Source organism: Trachurus japonicus, chromosome 11 (assembly GCF_045865225.1).
Source record: "Trachurus japonicus isolate A0001 chromosome 11, Traja_1.0".
In the NCBI taxonomy this organism is placed as follows: Eukaryota; Metazoa; Chordata; class Actinopteri; order Carangiformes; family Carangidae; genus Trachurus; species Trachurus japonicus.
The window spans coordinates 12,353,642-12,369,602 of NC_140917.1; the positions used below are offsets into that span (position 1 = coordinate 12,353,642).

Below are 15,961 nucleotides of genomic sequence, written 5' to 3' on the forward strand. Positions count from 1 at the left end.
ACAGACTTTATCAAACAATACACTCTTAATTTAGGTTTGTGCAGAATTTCTTCTGCCCAATTTTGTTTATAATTTTCAAATAATATCATCTTAATTTGTCTAACATTACAAGATAATTTATATATATATATATATATATATATATATAAAATCTGCTTCATCAAATATTTTAATAAGTTCCCTTGTCCAACGACAGTTTTTTGACATGTTCCATTTGTTTGACAAGTCTGTTGTCAGGCATTTTAATGAGTCTGTTCCATAGTCGCACCATGTCACCCTTAATCCGCACTTAACATGGTTCCCTATGAGGGGCCGCCAGGGACATAATTCAGAATTACCACTCACACACACACATGTAAAACAAAACACATTCACACACAATAGTAAAAACTTCACACACTTACAAGTGAAATGCTTTCATAAACACAACTGAGACACTTTCACACACACACAACTGAAATGTTGTGCTCTCATACACACAACTGAAATGCTTCCACACACACCATTGTAATGCATTTCAGTGTAACAGGAAGGCAGCTAAAAAGAGGAAGTGTGGGCTATTTTTCTTCTTTGGAGCATTCTGAGGAGGCACATGGTGGATAATCGGAGGGGACGCTGTGAAAAGTGTTAAGTGACAGTGCTTAAAATGAATCTTCATCTGTTCCACTTTATTTTTTGCTTATTAGTGCAAACTTTATTTTATGATGTGCAAGGTAATGAAGAGGATGTAATACGTTTTTTTTTACAAGCGCTTTGCAGTGTATTGAATCGCTTCAGAGAAATGAGCCTAATAATTTTGACCAGGAAAGGCTTCATAGAGTGCTTGATGACCACACAGGAACTATATCTGCTCTTCAAGCGGCTGTGTCCAGATACGATCCGTGGAACAGGGAGGTCAGTCACCTGCTGGGATCACTGCACAGGTGTTTCCGCAATTTGCTTCATGGACACGAGGCCAGACAGAACAAAGAGGAACAGATGTGCCTGTGAGGCGCTGCACTGGGATACAAAAACGCTGACGAACCCAAATCACCATGCGCGAGTGTTCGGGGAGCGGGCTGGACTGCAGGGTTTTCCCTGCCTGTCTGCAAAGGCCGTGGGTGATTTTCAACGCCGTCTTGGTTCAACTGTGTGTGCATCATGCATGGGGGGCCGTTCAGATGAAGCGTCTTTTGCGCGCGCTCAAACCCATTCAATGTAGCCGCGCGTCATGCACGCTCACAACTCAAAAGCCGTAGCCGCGCGCTTTTGATCTTTTGATTTGATTGTTTTTTCGTGCACGTCCGCGACGCACAGCTGCACGACCTGCTTCTCCCCGCTGTTGTGTCCCGGTGCCCTCGGCCTGTAACATGTCTCTCCTACTGTTTCCCACTGAGCTCTGTCTCGTTTGACAGGTGAAGGAAGCCCGTGTGTGGAAAGACGTTGCCTCCGAGATGTAGAATGTGTTTTATAGAAGAGAAACACATTTCAGGACCAATGACTTGTATCCTCAGAACAGAGTCAGACGTCCTGTGATGGTCAGCCTCCTTTCATATTTAAGCTGAAAATCACAGGGCATGTCTGAGGATACAAGTCAGCAGTGTAAAGCTCCAGCATCATATGTAAATGATGATATATGATAATGTCAAGATTTTTCATTTTATATCATACAAAACACCATGAAGTGTATAAATGAAAATTTTGCGCTTACAAGTAAAATAAAAATATTTAAATTATTAGACGAAAGGTGAATTTAATTTCAATCTAGGCCTATTTGAATGTGCGGCCCCCAAGGTGTCTGTTAAGAAAAATTCTGGCCCTTTGACAAATGTATTTGAGTACCCCTGCTCAAAGGAACTCTAGGATTTTGGAATTGATATTTTTTATAGATATTGAGGTAAAGTTATCTTTTCCAGGTATCCGTCCATTTAAAATACAGCAACATATCACCCTGTTTATTTACAACATTATCCAAACTGACTCTATATAATAAGATAATGAAACCGTTTGCATATGAAGTTTGCATGTACCACGTTATCAAATTGCTGCAAGTAAAGTTACACATAACTTGACGGTTTCCATGGTGATCAGCACCACGGACAGTCCCGTCCCCCCCAGAATATCAGAATACTTTCTGTTTTGTTTCCTCTCTTGTACTGTTTTTCTATCTTGGATGTAATAACTGAAAACATATAAATAAAACATCCAAATGTGTTAATAACCTCCGACAGTGTCTTCACCCTCTAATAGCGTTTTTTAACTGGGGTTGTTTTTCGGTTTTGGTTGATGCCGATCTAGAAGACTGATGACTCACCCAGCGCCGCTGACACAGCAGCATCGCTACACGGCCGCCATCTTGGCTCAGTCAACTCGCTCTGTCAAAGTATTAAGCCTATGGTGCATGTTCTACTAAATGAACTTTAGAAATGCATACTTACAATCACGAATTATTTTAGTCATGTATTTTTCAAGTAACACTAAGGTAACATTTACAAATAGTTAAAGTAATATACGGACAAAAGTAGTTATTAAGTTATAAATTAAAGTTATGACCCATTTACTGCATATAGCTACCAGACACAAAACTCTTCCAACCTCCACACACTGCCTTCTTTAGAACTGCTCTTGGGCAATTTTCAATTTGTTATCAAGGTCCACGTCTCTGGAATCAGCTACCTGACTATCTGAAAAAAAATATTAATTTAACATCATTTAAAAAGGCTCTCAAAAAGTACCTCATCAGTCAAACCATGTACCATCAAACATAAGACAATTATTGTCATGTTTTTCTTTTGTCTCTCTCTCTCTTTCTCTCTCACTTCTTATTCTTTCCTTATGATCTTATTCATTATTTTTGTTTTGTATTATTCATTCATGTATGTATTTTTTTTTCCTTATTTTCTTATATTTACTGTTTAATCTCTTACTTTTCTACTTATTTTTCATTATTGTTCAATTATTTTCCTATGTTATTGTTTTTAAACCGTAACAAATTTGATCTTTGAATATGTTGGGTGAGTCCGTTTCCTGTATCCGTGTCACATGGGTGTCGCCACCACGCCGCCCCTTTAGGAGACCAGCAGCAGGTCTTTAGTGTATTGACTCCAATGGGAGAAGTGAACGTCAACACAGATTATGGTCGATTCTTTCGCCCCATAGTCACTGAATTAAATACTGAAACTCTTCAAACACAAGTGTTTTGTTCTTTAATCAGATCAGAATGAAACATAAACATATTCAAATAGCAAAATTATCAAGTCTTCGTGTTTTTTTTTCATACTTGGACACATAAGATCGGTCCTTGTGCAACACACACCCATCAACATATCATTTAAGACAAGAAACATAAACCAACAGGTTCCTGCGTAAATAACATAAATAACCGACTTTTCACCGGCAAAACAAATCTTAACACTAATTAAATCTGTGCCAAGACTCAAATCATTTCAACCATGACCAAACTTATGAACACCACACCTGAAAAGGTCAACAATGTTTTCTAGAACCAATTCACAGATTTGTGTTAGTACTAGTATTACTACAGTATTACAACTTTAACCCATGTCCAGACAACAGCAGAGCATTGAATCCTTCAGACTGGTTTATTGTCGCTGCCAAGACGACGCCTCCGACGCCGTTTGCCTATTGGTCGTCTACGAACCCTTTTGAATGGGTCCTTGCATCCATGGGCTCTCATGTGTGCCCTGAAACTGCCTTTCCATCTGAAACTGGCCTCGCACACTTGGCAGCTGAACGTGTTGTCTTTGGCATGTTTTCTCACGTGTGCAGTCAAACTGTCGCTCCGAGTGAAGCATCGAGCACAAACTGAACACTCGTATAGTTTTTCTCCACTGTGGGTTTTCATGTGTTTTTTCAACTTCGATTCAAATCTAAAAGGTTCCTTACAAACTGAACAGCTGTGTAGTTTCTCTCCCCTGTGAAGTGCCATGTGCAACTCCAGATGTGTCTGAGAGGGAAGTCTCTCACCACACACAGAGCAGCCAAGTTGTTTCTCTTCAGTTTCACATCCAGCTGTGACTTGTGAGGACTCACCAACACACCTGTGGTTTTTGACCTGATGAAGCCCATTGAAACTTGTGCCACAAAAGATGCACTTTAGTGATGTTTCGTCTCTATGTGTGGCCAAGTGTCTCGTCAGATTTCCGCTCTGTGTAAATCCTTTACTACAAATTGAGCAGCTAAATGGTTTCTCTCCTGTGTGAGTTCTCATGTGGGTCGTCAGCTTTGACTTTGTTACACATGTTTTACCACACTCAGAGCAGCTAAGTAGTTTCCTGTTAGTATCACAGCCATTATTTTCAGAGTTCAACCCAGACTGAGGTTCTTTTTTCTCCCTCTCCTCATCTTCACTGTCTTCAGTCTCAGATGATTCGGAGGTCTTGTCATTAGTATCTGGTTGTAAATGTCTGTCTGAACATGTGTTTCTGTCTGGTTCTGGTCCTCCATCAGTGTCTGTTTCCATGTGTTTAGGGGAGCTGCTGGCTGGAGGCTCTGCTCCTCCGTCCTCCTCAGTCTGATCCTGTTGAAGCTGTGAGAGCGGAGGTTTCTCTTCATCATCATCATGTTCACTTTTCACAGGTAAAGGAATGAATTTGAACTCCTCTGGTCCTTGAAGCTGCTCTCCTCCATGAGTGGTCCAAGCGTTCTCCAGCTCTTCTTTTACACGAGGAGGCTCAGAGTCCCTCTGGTCCTGACTGGAGCTCCACTCCTGCTGCTCTGTGGGAACTTCCTGTGCCCTCACACACTCTGAAATACAAACATTACACACAACTTAAAACAACTCACATCACTTGGGAAGGGACTGATTGTCTAATACGCTTTGAGAGCACAAACATGACTGCAGTGTTCTCAGTCTGACTTGTATTTATGGCCTTTAATGCATGTTTTGTTTTATTGTTTGTCAGTTCACTCATCAGAAATATATTGTTTAATATTGCTGAAAACGTCCCATTTCTCAGAGAAAACATTTCTGTTAAATGACTAATGTAACCACATCCTACCTCGCATGTTTATTGTGTAAAATGTAAAAGAATGCTTTCAGAATTCACAATAATTAAATAGATAAATAAATAACACTCTGCGGCATTATGCTAACAACCAACAATGGAGATCAGTCCTTGAATGGATGTATAGCTAATTATTGTTCTATTGATAATTTATTGCTTTTTGTTTTACAAACCTTAACCCAGTGTTTCCCCTAGCCGTTTTGTCTTGGGGGGGTGGGGGTCGATGAGTCCGGGGGGGGGGGGGGGGGGTGTATGTGAAGGTGTGTGTGTTCATCTCTCGCGCGCTCTGTTTGGATTAAATAAACACAAATAGGCTACAAACACACACATTGGCCTCTAGTATTTTATATTGTTTTCATATATTTTACTGATCGAAATTATAGAATAGGCCTACGAGTGTGTGTTTTATTGAGTGTGCGTATGAAAATAGTGGGTTTTTTAGGTGCTGTGGCTACAAGCAAATTTCATATTGTCTCTGTACAAAGACTTATTCAAGATTTGCGTTTGGGCAACACTGAAATATAACAGGCAAAACATCGAAATTCATTTATTCATGGCCACATTAAGTGAAATTATTAACTTTACCGATTATCCATCTGTCCTGCTGTGAGTGGACAACTTCTTTCAGTGGTGACTGACTGTATAAAAAATAAGATATAGGCTGTAGTCTAATATATAATGAACTAGGGATGCACATGTTTAACCGTTAACCGATAACAAGAACTTTGACCGATTAATACTATCGGTTATTTATTTATTTTATTAGCTCCTTATGTCGTCAACTCATGGGGGCGTGTTGGCACGAGTTCACGTGCCTTCAGTCATATTTCGCAGCAAAAAGTTACACAGGAGGACTGACAGTATGTGCAGCAGCAGCCCCCATGAAGGAAGATCAGACAATAAATGTAACCTACACGGACATAGATGTGCATCACCTGTAACAACGGCGCTGGAAAAAAAAAAAAAAAAAAAGAGGACGTCGCTGCTCTCCAGCCTGTTCACCTGCAGCTCTCCTGCAGCTCCACAGAGGAGCTGTCAGAGGAGCTCTGCTGCTCCTTCAGTGGGGTGTTTGGCTGCACTTTGTATAAAAACAGTTCTACATTGGACGATCTAACCTCCAGAGCGCACTGATCAGCTGAGACAGAGCGCACTGATCAGCTGTCGCGGCGCACGTGTGTATTTAGCGGCAAAAAAAAAAAAAAAATTGAAACAAAATTTTTTTATTTTTTTTTTATTTTTTTGGCCGTGCGCCGCAAGATTCTTAATCTTATCGGTTAACGGTTAATAATCGGTTAACAAGCGTCGGTTATCGGTCAGAAAAAAAATTCAAAATGTGCATCCCTATAATGAACTCCTGACGCTCAGCAGGTGAGGAGAACAACTGTAGGCGGAGACGCTCAGAGAGAAAGTCAACAGCAGCGGATCAGCTGATCTCTCCCTCCGTACAAACGCTCCGTTCTGATCCACTGGACTTTCAAAGTAAAGCTGACGCAGCTGATAATGAGTTAAATAGTGAAACAGCGGTGCTTTTATCGCCAGTTTTATGATTAAACAAAATAGACCAGACGCCAAAACGACTGCTGCAGGGCGCGAGCCGGCCGCGGAGGTGCACGCCGCGGTGAATCTGATTCGCGGCGCTTCCTCGCCCGGTGTGTACCCGGCGTGAGCGCTGGTATTTAAAAATCAGATGGCAGAGGGAGAATAGTGCCGTTTGGTTGCTTGGGCAGCTTGGGTGCTTCAGGTGGAGCGCTCTACAGTTTGATCAGACCAACAGGTCCGCTTTGACCGCGATTGGCTCCTTGATGTCCGGTTTTTCAAGGGGGGCGGGGGCCCGTGCAGGCGGGGCGGGCCGCCCCGCCAATAGAACGGTAGGGGAAGCACTGCTTAACCTGTATCTTAAAACATCGTTATTTTGTGGTACAGTAAATAAGATAATGAAACCGTTTGTATATGAAGTTTGCATGTACCACGTTGTCAAATTGCTGCGGTTTCCATGGTGATCAGCACCACGGACAGTCCCGTCCCCCCCAGAATATCAGAATACTTTGTTTTGTTTCCTCTTTTGTAGTGTTTTTCTATCTTGAATGTAATAACTGAAAACATATAACTACGCCCTATGTCTATGGTGCATGTTCGACTAAAACTTCCTCACCTGTTGACCGATTTTCAAACGGTTTGGTTTTTATGAACTTTAGAAATGCAGCTATGATAGGCTACAGCATACCCAGGGTTCCTACAGCTTAAGCCAAGTTAAATTTAAGACTTTTTAAGACGTTTTTAATGCCACTTAAGATGAAATTACGAGTAAAAAAGTACGGACTTTGGTGAAAACTACAAACTCGAGTGAGTTTTATGCAGCTGTCCTTTCAAAATAAGTGCATAAAAAGTCCAGAAAAAAAAAAAACTGACTCGGAAGCTGGTGGCGGTGAGAAATTTAGCGTTGACGGCCGCCACTAACTTCTCTATGTCGGAATTTTACCAATTATTTTGAGATTTGAGACTAATTACAATCATAAAATCCCACTTACCAAGTGTTAACATTTTTAAGACGTTTGAAAAATTGATTTAAGACATTTTAATGCCAATTAAGGCATTAATTCAATGCCTTTTAAGACTTTTTAAGGATCCGTAAGAACCCTGATACCGTACTTACAATCACGATTCACTAATGATTTTAATCATGTACTAACGCTAAGGTAACATTCACAAATAGTTCAAGTAATATACGGACAAAAGTAGTTATGAAGTTATAAATTAAAGTTATGAATAGTTTTTTTTAGTGCAGATGACTGGATCACCCATTTACTGCAGCCAGAGACAGAGCAAGTTGCCTGACCCAATATGGCCGCCTCTGAGTTACACGTGCGCGTAGTCCGATCATTCATCCCCTTGGTCCAAAAAACCTAAACACCACCAACATTTCCCCGTTACATCAAACCGAGACAAACTGATTCTCCGTTAATAACTGACCTGCTCTCTGTAACAAAACCCGAGGGTTTAACAAAGCGTCCAGTTGTTTCCTCTGTCGCTGCTTCTCCTGCTCTGACCGACATAGCTCCTCCTCGTACTCCTTTTTCCTCCTTATGAAGTAGTTCCCAAACTGCTCCAAGTGCTAACGGTTTCCATGGTGATCAGCACCACGGACAGTCCCCTAGCAACCGTCAGAATATCAGAATACTTTACCGCAGATTTGTTTACGTCGATCTGGATTCCTTTTTTTTTTTTACATCTTAAAGAGGAACTAAACCCCTAAACCACTTTTTTCTGCTGAAAACAAATGTATTTGGGTATAAGGTAGTGTTGTCAGTTGATTCTGGTCCAACTTTTGACATTTTAGTCAAAATATTTCAATTTGGTGTATTTTGTAGTAAAAATGTAGAGTGACTGCCCTCTATGGGTTGAAACACGGCTATTACAATCTAATTTTTCTATTGGCTGAGATGGAGGCAGATGACGTTTTGGAGGCAGCTTTCGTCACCGGCCACCAGCTCCCCGGCCAATCAGCACCGGCTGCTGCCTGCGGCTAACGGTTGCTAGGCACTCTAGCTGCTCTGCTGCGGCTAACGGTTGCTAGGCGCTCTAGCTGCTCTGCTGCGGCTAACGGTTGCTAGGCGCTCTAGCTGCTCTGCTGCGGCTAACGGCTGCTAACAGCTGCCTGAATGGGAATCGTTAGTGCGGCCGGCGCTAACGAGCCGTTAACGAGCTAACGAGCCGGCGGATCAGCTGTAGATGCTGTGTCACGGCTCTGGCGTCCTCTCCTAGTAGAGTCCACGCTACTAGTGCTGTTAGAGTAGCTCGTTAGTAGCTCGTTAGCGCTAGCAGAAGTGTCGATGTGTGTTTATTACTTTTTTTTCTCTTTTGTGTGATTTCGCGGGTGTGAATGGGGCGCAGGGGGGGGGGGGGATCGGAGAGTATCCTGGAGTCCCGCCCATAATCAAGGCATTTTTTGAATTTCAAGCTTAGAGCACGTCATCCAAAACTGAGGGTTTTTTTTTAGTTCCCCTTTAAATGTAATAAATGAAACCATATAACTAAACTACACAATAAATAAATACAATATCTTGACTTGACCACTAGTATCTTTAACGTCTAATCGCGTTTTGCAACTGGAGTTGTTTTTCTTGACACGGCTGGTGACGTTTATAACGGTCAGTTGGTCCGTCCTCAACGCCGCCAACGTTTCCCCGTTACATCAAACCGAGACAAACTGATTCTCCGTTAATAACTGACCTGCTCTCTGTAACAAAACCCGAGGGTTTAACAAAGCGTCCAGTTGTTTCCTCTGTCGCTGCTTCTCCTGCTCTGACCGACATAGCTCCTCCTCGTACTCCGCCACGGTTCTTTCAATCAGAACAAAGATCTCTTCGACGGCCGAACTCAGTCGCTGCTCCACCAGCGCTCTCAGCACCTGGACTTTAGCCATGTTCACTCAGACACACACATACTCACTTTTTTTTTTTTTTTACACACTCACTCCCCCCGAAACAGTTGCGGGACGGAAGAAGCTCCACGACGAGTCTGTTTCCTGTATGAGTTAGTCTGGGGCCGTTGACTCGCTGTTTTGGTAGGAAACAGATCCAGGGTGAGAGAGACAGACCTTTCCTTCAAAATAAAAGCACCAAGCTAATAAAATGCGGTAAAACTCTTTAATTTAAGGAATATAATTTACAAGAAAGTCCCCGAGCCATTAAGTTAACATTTTGCTTTTATTGTATTACAAGTTAATGTTTATTTTATAAGTTTTATGTTGGTGAATACTTTTATTTTGTTGAATTTGGTGATTTCAGTATCCGCTACAGACAGGAACCAGAATGCAGTCTAATTCGGAGGTAACTACCCTGTCAACACACCCATGTGGGGCCCATGTGGGTTGGATGTGGGCCAGTGAGTGGGCCCCATCTGGGCTGCCCAGGTGGGTCCCAGTCAGTTTTGTCCGGGGGCTCCATGGTGGCCCCATGTGGGCAAGCCCAGATGGGCTGAAGGTGGGTTTCAGATGGGCCCTATCTAAAACCCACATGGGCAACCCAGGTTTCTCCCACATGGGGCCCACACTAGGTGGGCACTAGGTGGGCCCCATGTGGGCTGATTATGGGTCCCAGCTAGGTCTTACACTGTACCCATAAGGGTAATAACCATTATTTTACAGTTCTTAAATCAAGCTGCAATAATGAAGAGACAAGCAGTACAATTAATTATCTTTTTATTAAAGTAAAATTAAGTAAACATGCTTTTGATGGATGAATCAGTGTTCCAGCAATGTCACAGACAGAAAAACTGAAAATAAATTAATGTTAACACTGAACATTTTGGGATGCACTACCTATTTCAGACCCATGTCTATATTCCCATTGGAAACCACTGTATTTCACTATGACTTAGAGAGGCTGCCAACCGGTAAAGGGACATTTTTAGAATAAAGTGCAGATTTTATACTTTGCACTGAACTATCTAGATTTGGATCATGATCATTCAATAACATTATTAAAAGTATATACACCGGTTTTCTGCAGATGGAAATGGTTTGGAGGTTTATCTAGTTCAAAGTATGTGAAATGAAAGGGTTCAAAGTGCAGATTCTGAAGAAGATGGTCGTCAGCATTCACACCGAGAGAGAAATTAAGGATAGTCATAGTGTTAAACATCTGGTGGATCTAATAGTTAAAATGTTACGACAACTAATTCATACCAAGTTCTTTTTCTGTGAGGAATTGCGTGGTTCTTTCAGCTACTCCTCAAAGTGTTCCACCTCCTCCAGTTAGCCAAAGGGAAACTGAATGCCGTCAGGTTCTTCAGTTGGAGCAGTTCATCAGCCATCCTCCCAGGGATCAAGCTGACCATTGCAGTCAGTTGTGTTAGCTGGTGCTTCATGTGTTGAAGTAGTTCCAGGATGTGGAATTCAGCAGCTGAGGGAGAGTGAGAGTGGAAGTTGGTTACTTGTTTATTGCCCAGCATAAACACAACATTATATTAAGAGGAATGATAGATCTGCAGATTGATGAAGTAATGATCACTAAGCTGATGTGGACTTAGGAAAAAACAATTGTGGAAACTTACCAGAGCAAGGTATCTGCTCTACTTCTGATCGCCCCACTCTCAAAGATGGCCTGAAGAGTTCAGGAGTGTCTTGAGACCGACTGAGTGGTGTGCCGAGGATGAGGAGGGCTGCAATGATGGCGATGACCGATGATGAGGAGATGAGACTGGGCGTGGTGATGACCAATATGGAGATGATGGAGATGTCACCAAGTGTGATGAACGATGAGGAGACTGAATGGGGCTCAGAGATGACCGATTTGAAGATGGAATTTGGTGTCTAAATATGGGGTGTAAAGAAAGGAGAGACATGAAGAACTGGTGGAGTGAAGGCATAATCAACAGAAACATATAATAGGCTTCATGCACAGCTCCACTACTTCCAGAACTTAAACCGGCTCCTTTATTTCCTGTCTTACATTATAGGACAAACTGATTAATCCAGGTGTGTCTGACTCTGACCTCAGTAGTCACAACAATGGTCAGACACACCTGGATTAATCAGATTGTCCTATAATGTAAGACAGGAAATAAAGGAGCCGGTTTAATGCCGCGTTCCAGGCAGGCTTTTGAACCCGTAAATCACGACTAACGACTTTGTAGCGTTCTAGGCAACCTGTAACCCGTGCTTTTCCATAAGTTCAGTAAATAGTGGAGCTGTGCATAAAGCCTATTCACTTATTTTATAACAATAACTCAAAACAATCCAGTCATCTTTGATTTACCTTGGAGAAGATTCCCGGGGAGAAGACACTGGTGGTCGTGGAAGTGACCGTGGCCTCTCAGGAAGTGATGACTGGTAAGGGGATGGTGCTGGTGGTGCAGGGCACGACGAGGACTGCAGAGAATTAGATTTTGAAGGCTGTGGTGATCGGGCCAGGTTGTTTTGAGGAACCTCTTCCTTTAATCTGTATCACCTGAGCAGTGGCTATTAACACAAAAGAAAATATACATTAATACCAAAGAAAATATCAACAATAAATATGACTGCTATTGAATGCCAGTTGGCATTAATAATTTCAATGCAAATGTGCAATTGCTCTGCCTTTTCCAATGGCAATGTTCTTCCAAATCATAAACCACAGACTGCTCACATCCCATCAAATATATCACGTTGAACAATGTTACCTACTGTTTCAATCTTTGCAGTAAAGGCATGACCACAAAATATCTACTTTATACTGCTGACTTGAATGATCAGACAGACATCCTGTGATAAATCCTATATTTAACATACCCTTTACAGCACGGCTGACACAACACATGCGGGAGAAGCAGTTGTGCAGGCGGATGTGCATAAAAACTTTAAAATTAATGCATGTTCTGAACCAAGCATAACTCACTTTTCGTAGCATTAAAGCTCATGTTACCGACATTATAATTAAAATTCAGTAAGGTTAAGCAGCCTGTGGCTTCTGAGCTGTGCTAAAATTAACTTTGACACTTCCCGATGAGGGCAGACACACAGTTTGATTCATGGTAAAGCTAATGTGTACAGGCTACATTAATGATAACAGTTTGTAAGTTATGCTAGTTGGTGCTTGAAAATGTTTGCACTGCTAACACTTTCACAGTCATGCAGTCCGAACAGAAACAGAGCCATTATGCCACTTGAACTGGATTTATGATGTGTGTATAGTTTGTTGTAACATTTTCAGTAAGAAACTGTAGCACGTTATGCTAACGCTAACACGCTAACGCTAGCAATGCTAAATCGTCTCTCATTCAAAAGATAACTTTAATGAGAGCCCAAGAATGAAAGAGAAAAACATACCAAAACTTTCAAGTATTTTTTTTTTTAAATAAAAGGACTTACTTTGAATGTTTCTCACTCCTCATGAGCCACTGATCCACACCTGCTGCTTGCTGTCCTCCCGATGTCCAACTGCTGCTTGCTTTTTTTTTTTTTTTTAACTGCCGCTTGCTCTGCTCGCTGCTGTGACGTCATGCGGACGGTTAAATTTCAAATCGTGGGCGCGTTTGAAAATTTTTAAAAAAAATCGCGGATCTGCTCTGCTTTAGGGTTTTAATATTGAGCATTTTTCTGGGAGAGTTGTTGAAAGTTGTAATTCATAGTGGTTAAGACCACTATTCAATTGCTATGGCATAGCCATCTTAATTGCTCAATATTAAAATTCATATAAAAAGTAGACCTATAGCCCAGTGGCTGTTGTTTAAATTTTTGAATTTTGAAATGATGCCCAGCTGGAGCCCACTTATTACCCATGATTAGTTTAGCCCATCTACTGCCCATATGGGTTGCCCATGTGGGTCCCAACAACAAAGCCCACTCTGAGCCCATGCCCAGCTAAAGCCCAACTTGCCCAAGTGAGGCCCACGTGGGCCCCAACTGGACGTGTTTGCAGGGTAGGCTCTTCGCTTGTCTGAAGAGCCTGGTGATGCGAGGCTATAGTGTCACATGGGTGTCACCACCACCACCACTCCGCACCAGTCTTTAGTGCAGGGCCGGCCCTAGGATTTTGGTGGCGCTAAACAAGGTTTTTGTTTACTCTAAGCGCAAACACCAAATCACTGGTTAAAACTGAATACAGACATGTTTATAGAGAGCCTAAGCGGAAGCAGGAAGTAACGGTCACCATGGGACCTCAACTCTGAAAAAGTCTCCATACAAATGAACGGGAGTCCAAGTTTTATTTCGTGATCCGTTTGAATTGTGCCATGAGAAAAAAATATGTCCTCTACCTGTTTAAAACATCACGTTTCATCCCGAGAAATCAGCCGTTTGTTGTAAAACTATTGTAAAATAAAATTCAGAAGAATCTGTAACCAGAAAGACTACAAGTCGCGTAGGTGACGTCACACACCAAATGCCGCCCTTTCCCGTGTCAGTTGGTGACGTATTTTCTGTGGGACACATCTGTAGTCCGTAGAGCGTCTTCACACAAAATACATTCTTCTGTTGCCGTTTTATGATAAACTGCTGATTTCTCAGCACGAAACGTGATGTTTTAAACAGGTAGAGGACATATTTTTTTCTCATGGCGCAATTCAATCGGATCACGAAATAAAACTTGGACTCCCATTCATTCGTATGGCGAGTTTTTCAGAGTTGGGGTCCCATGGCGCCGTTACTTCCTGCTTCCGCTTAGGCTCTCTATGCCCTCTGAGGTTTGAGGCCATTTTCTCGACTTTTACATATTTTCTTAAATGTATCTTTTTAAGATACTTGCAGATGTAACAATACTCAAGTGTTTTATGTCTAAATATTAGAACCTCTGCTGTAAGCACACTGAGGCCAGTTTGTCCTAGAACACCGTATAAAGAAATAATTTAGGCCAAATGCTGGAAATTTGAGGTCTGCTTTTTGAAAAATTTCAAATCCCTTGTGAAAACACACTTTCAGTCATGAGAATGAACTGTGCTTGAAATAGGATATGAATACAGTAATAGATACGTGTAGAAAACAAGTCTAAAATGACATTTTGTAAGATTGCTTTTTGAGCACAAATGTTGTCATTCTGCCATTCTATTTTCACCAAATGTCTCAAATGTGAGATAAAAGAAGCTGAATATTGACTTCAAATTACATATAAAGCTCATAGTGTGCGTGCAGACCTCAGGATGTTTAAAATGACTTGATGAACCCCGGTACCTCTCTGATCATGTCGCCCCCCACCTAACGGCCTAAACAACTGCATAGAGTGTTTATGCCAGCGGCCGGCCCTGATTTAGAGTATTGACTCCAATGGGAGAAGTGAACGTGAACAGAGATTATGGTCGATTCTTTCGCTCCATAGTCAATGAATTAAATACTGGAGTCATTTTACACAAGCCACATCTCTTCTGAACATGTCGTCACGAAAATAGCAAATTTCAGACGGACAAATCAGGACAAAATTAAGTTTGTTCAAGACCTGTGTCTGTCTCAACAACACACTCTCGCGAGATTTGGCACAGATCTCGACCTACGCCCATGCTAAATAAGACTGTTAGCTGTGTAAATATTCAATCACAAAAAAATATGAATACTGTAGCTCACTTTCCTCCGCCGACGACTTTCATAAGTCCATTGGCGTCAGCGCCGTAACGTAACCGTGCGGGGCCCCCCCGCGGCCGTTCGCCGCGGATGACAGCGGTGACGGCGGGGGGGGGGGGGGGGGGGGGGGTGCGGCGGCGAGGCGATGGCCGCGATGACGGGGGGGCGGGCCGGGGGTTGACGGCGGCGACAACACAGCAGAACAATCCTGCCTAGGAGCTATCCATGGTTACTTAACCAAAAGTCTCTTGAAATATCAAACAAAGAGGAGAACTATGGACTGTGGAAGCTTGAATGGCCAAAATACAGAAGTTATCATGACGTGAACCATATGTTGTGGTGTAAAAAAAAAAAAAAAGAAGGACCGTTGATTCGGTGGAAACTCGGCTTAACGGGCGGGGGCGGGGCCCCCACGGCATGCGGGGCCCCCCCGCCTCGCGGGGGCTGCGGGGGTATACTTTACGGCCCAGATTGGCGTAGCTTTGATAAATAAAGAAGAGAAAAATTAAATAAAAAGATAAAGATGACACCTGCATTTCAAATCACTTCCTGTATCTGCGTCACATGAGGTTCACCACAGCGGGAGATGCGTCTTTTATTTATCACAAATTATCACTGATTTTCTCTCCACAATATTCAATAGAATAACCGTTGGGCCAATATTAACAAGCCACAGATCCAGCAAACAGTTTGATATAAAATTACATTTTTCAGACTTACTGATCAAGTACGTAACTTGATTGTGATCCGTTTCACTCGGCAGCAAATTTTCACATTATCTGAAAACATCTCTGTGGTAGTATCTTTAATGACATCAGAATGAAACATGTGCATCTTAAAGAGAGCAGCGTTATCAACTCTTCGTTTAAACATAACAGGAAGACAAAATACATAAACCAACAGGTTCCTGCAAAAATAACATCAG

The 15,961-nt window shown here is 42.2% G+C and overlaps 1 protein-coding gene and 1 long non-coding RNA gene across 2 annotated transcripts; both read right to left on the reverse strand.

Annotated features, from left to right (window-relative positions):
- Window positions 1-3,084: 3,084 nt before the first annotated feature.
- LOC146978329 (uncharacterized) lies at window positions 3,085-9,429 on the reverse strand. The gene is made up of 2 exons (XM_085790596.1): window positions 9,237-9,429; window positions 3,085-4,746 (listed from the first exon to the last, which is right to left on the reverse strand). The coding sequence occupies exons 1-2, from the start codon at window positions 9,427-9,429 to the stop codon at window positions 3,572-3,574; spliced, it is 1,368 nt and encodes a 455-aa protein (XP_085646722.1). The 3' UTR covers window positions 3,085-3,571.
- A 1,868-nt stretch (window positions 9,430-11,297) lies between these two features.
- Window positions 11,298-12,916, reverse strand: LOC146978330 (uncharacterized). The gene is made up of 3 exons (XR_015037079.1): window positions 12,856-12,916; window positions 11,765-11,967; window positions 11,298-11,319 (listed from the first exon to the last, which is right to left on the reverse strand). It is a non-coding gene; the product is annotated as an uncharacterized LOC146978330 (long non-coding RNA).
- Between the last annotated feature and the right edge of the window lie 3,045 nt (window positions 12,917-15,961).

Bases quoted from the DNA above. Each gene is read 5' to 3' on its own strand.
- LOC146978329 (XM_085790596.1), bottom strand. From the start codon at position 9,429: ATGGCTAAAGTCCAGGTGCTGAGAGCGCTGGTGGAGCAGCGACTGAGT. The intron at 4,747-9,236 runs GTCAGTTATTAA...TTTGTATTTCAG, and splicing joins GGTTTTGTTACAGAGAGCAG to AGTGTGTGAGGGCACAGGAA.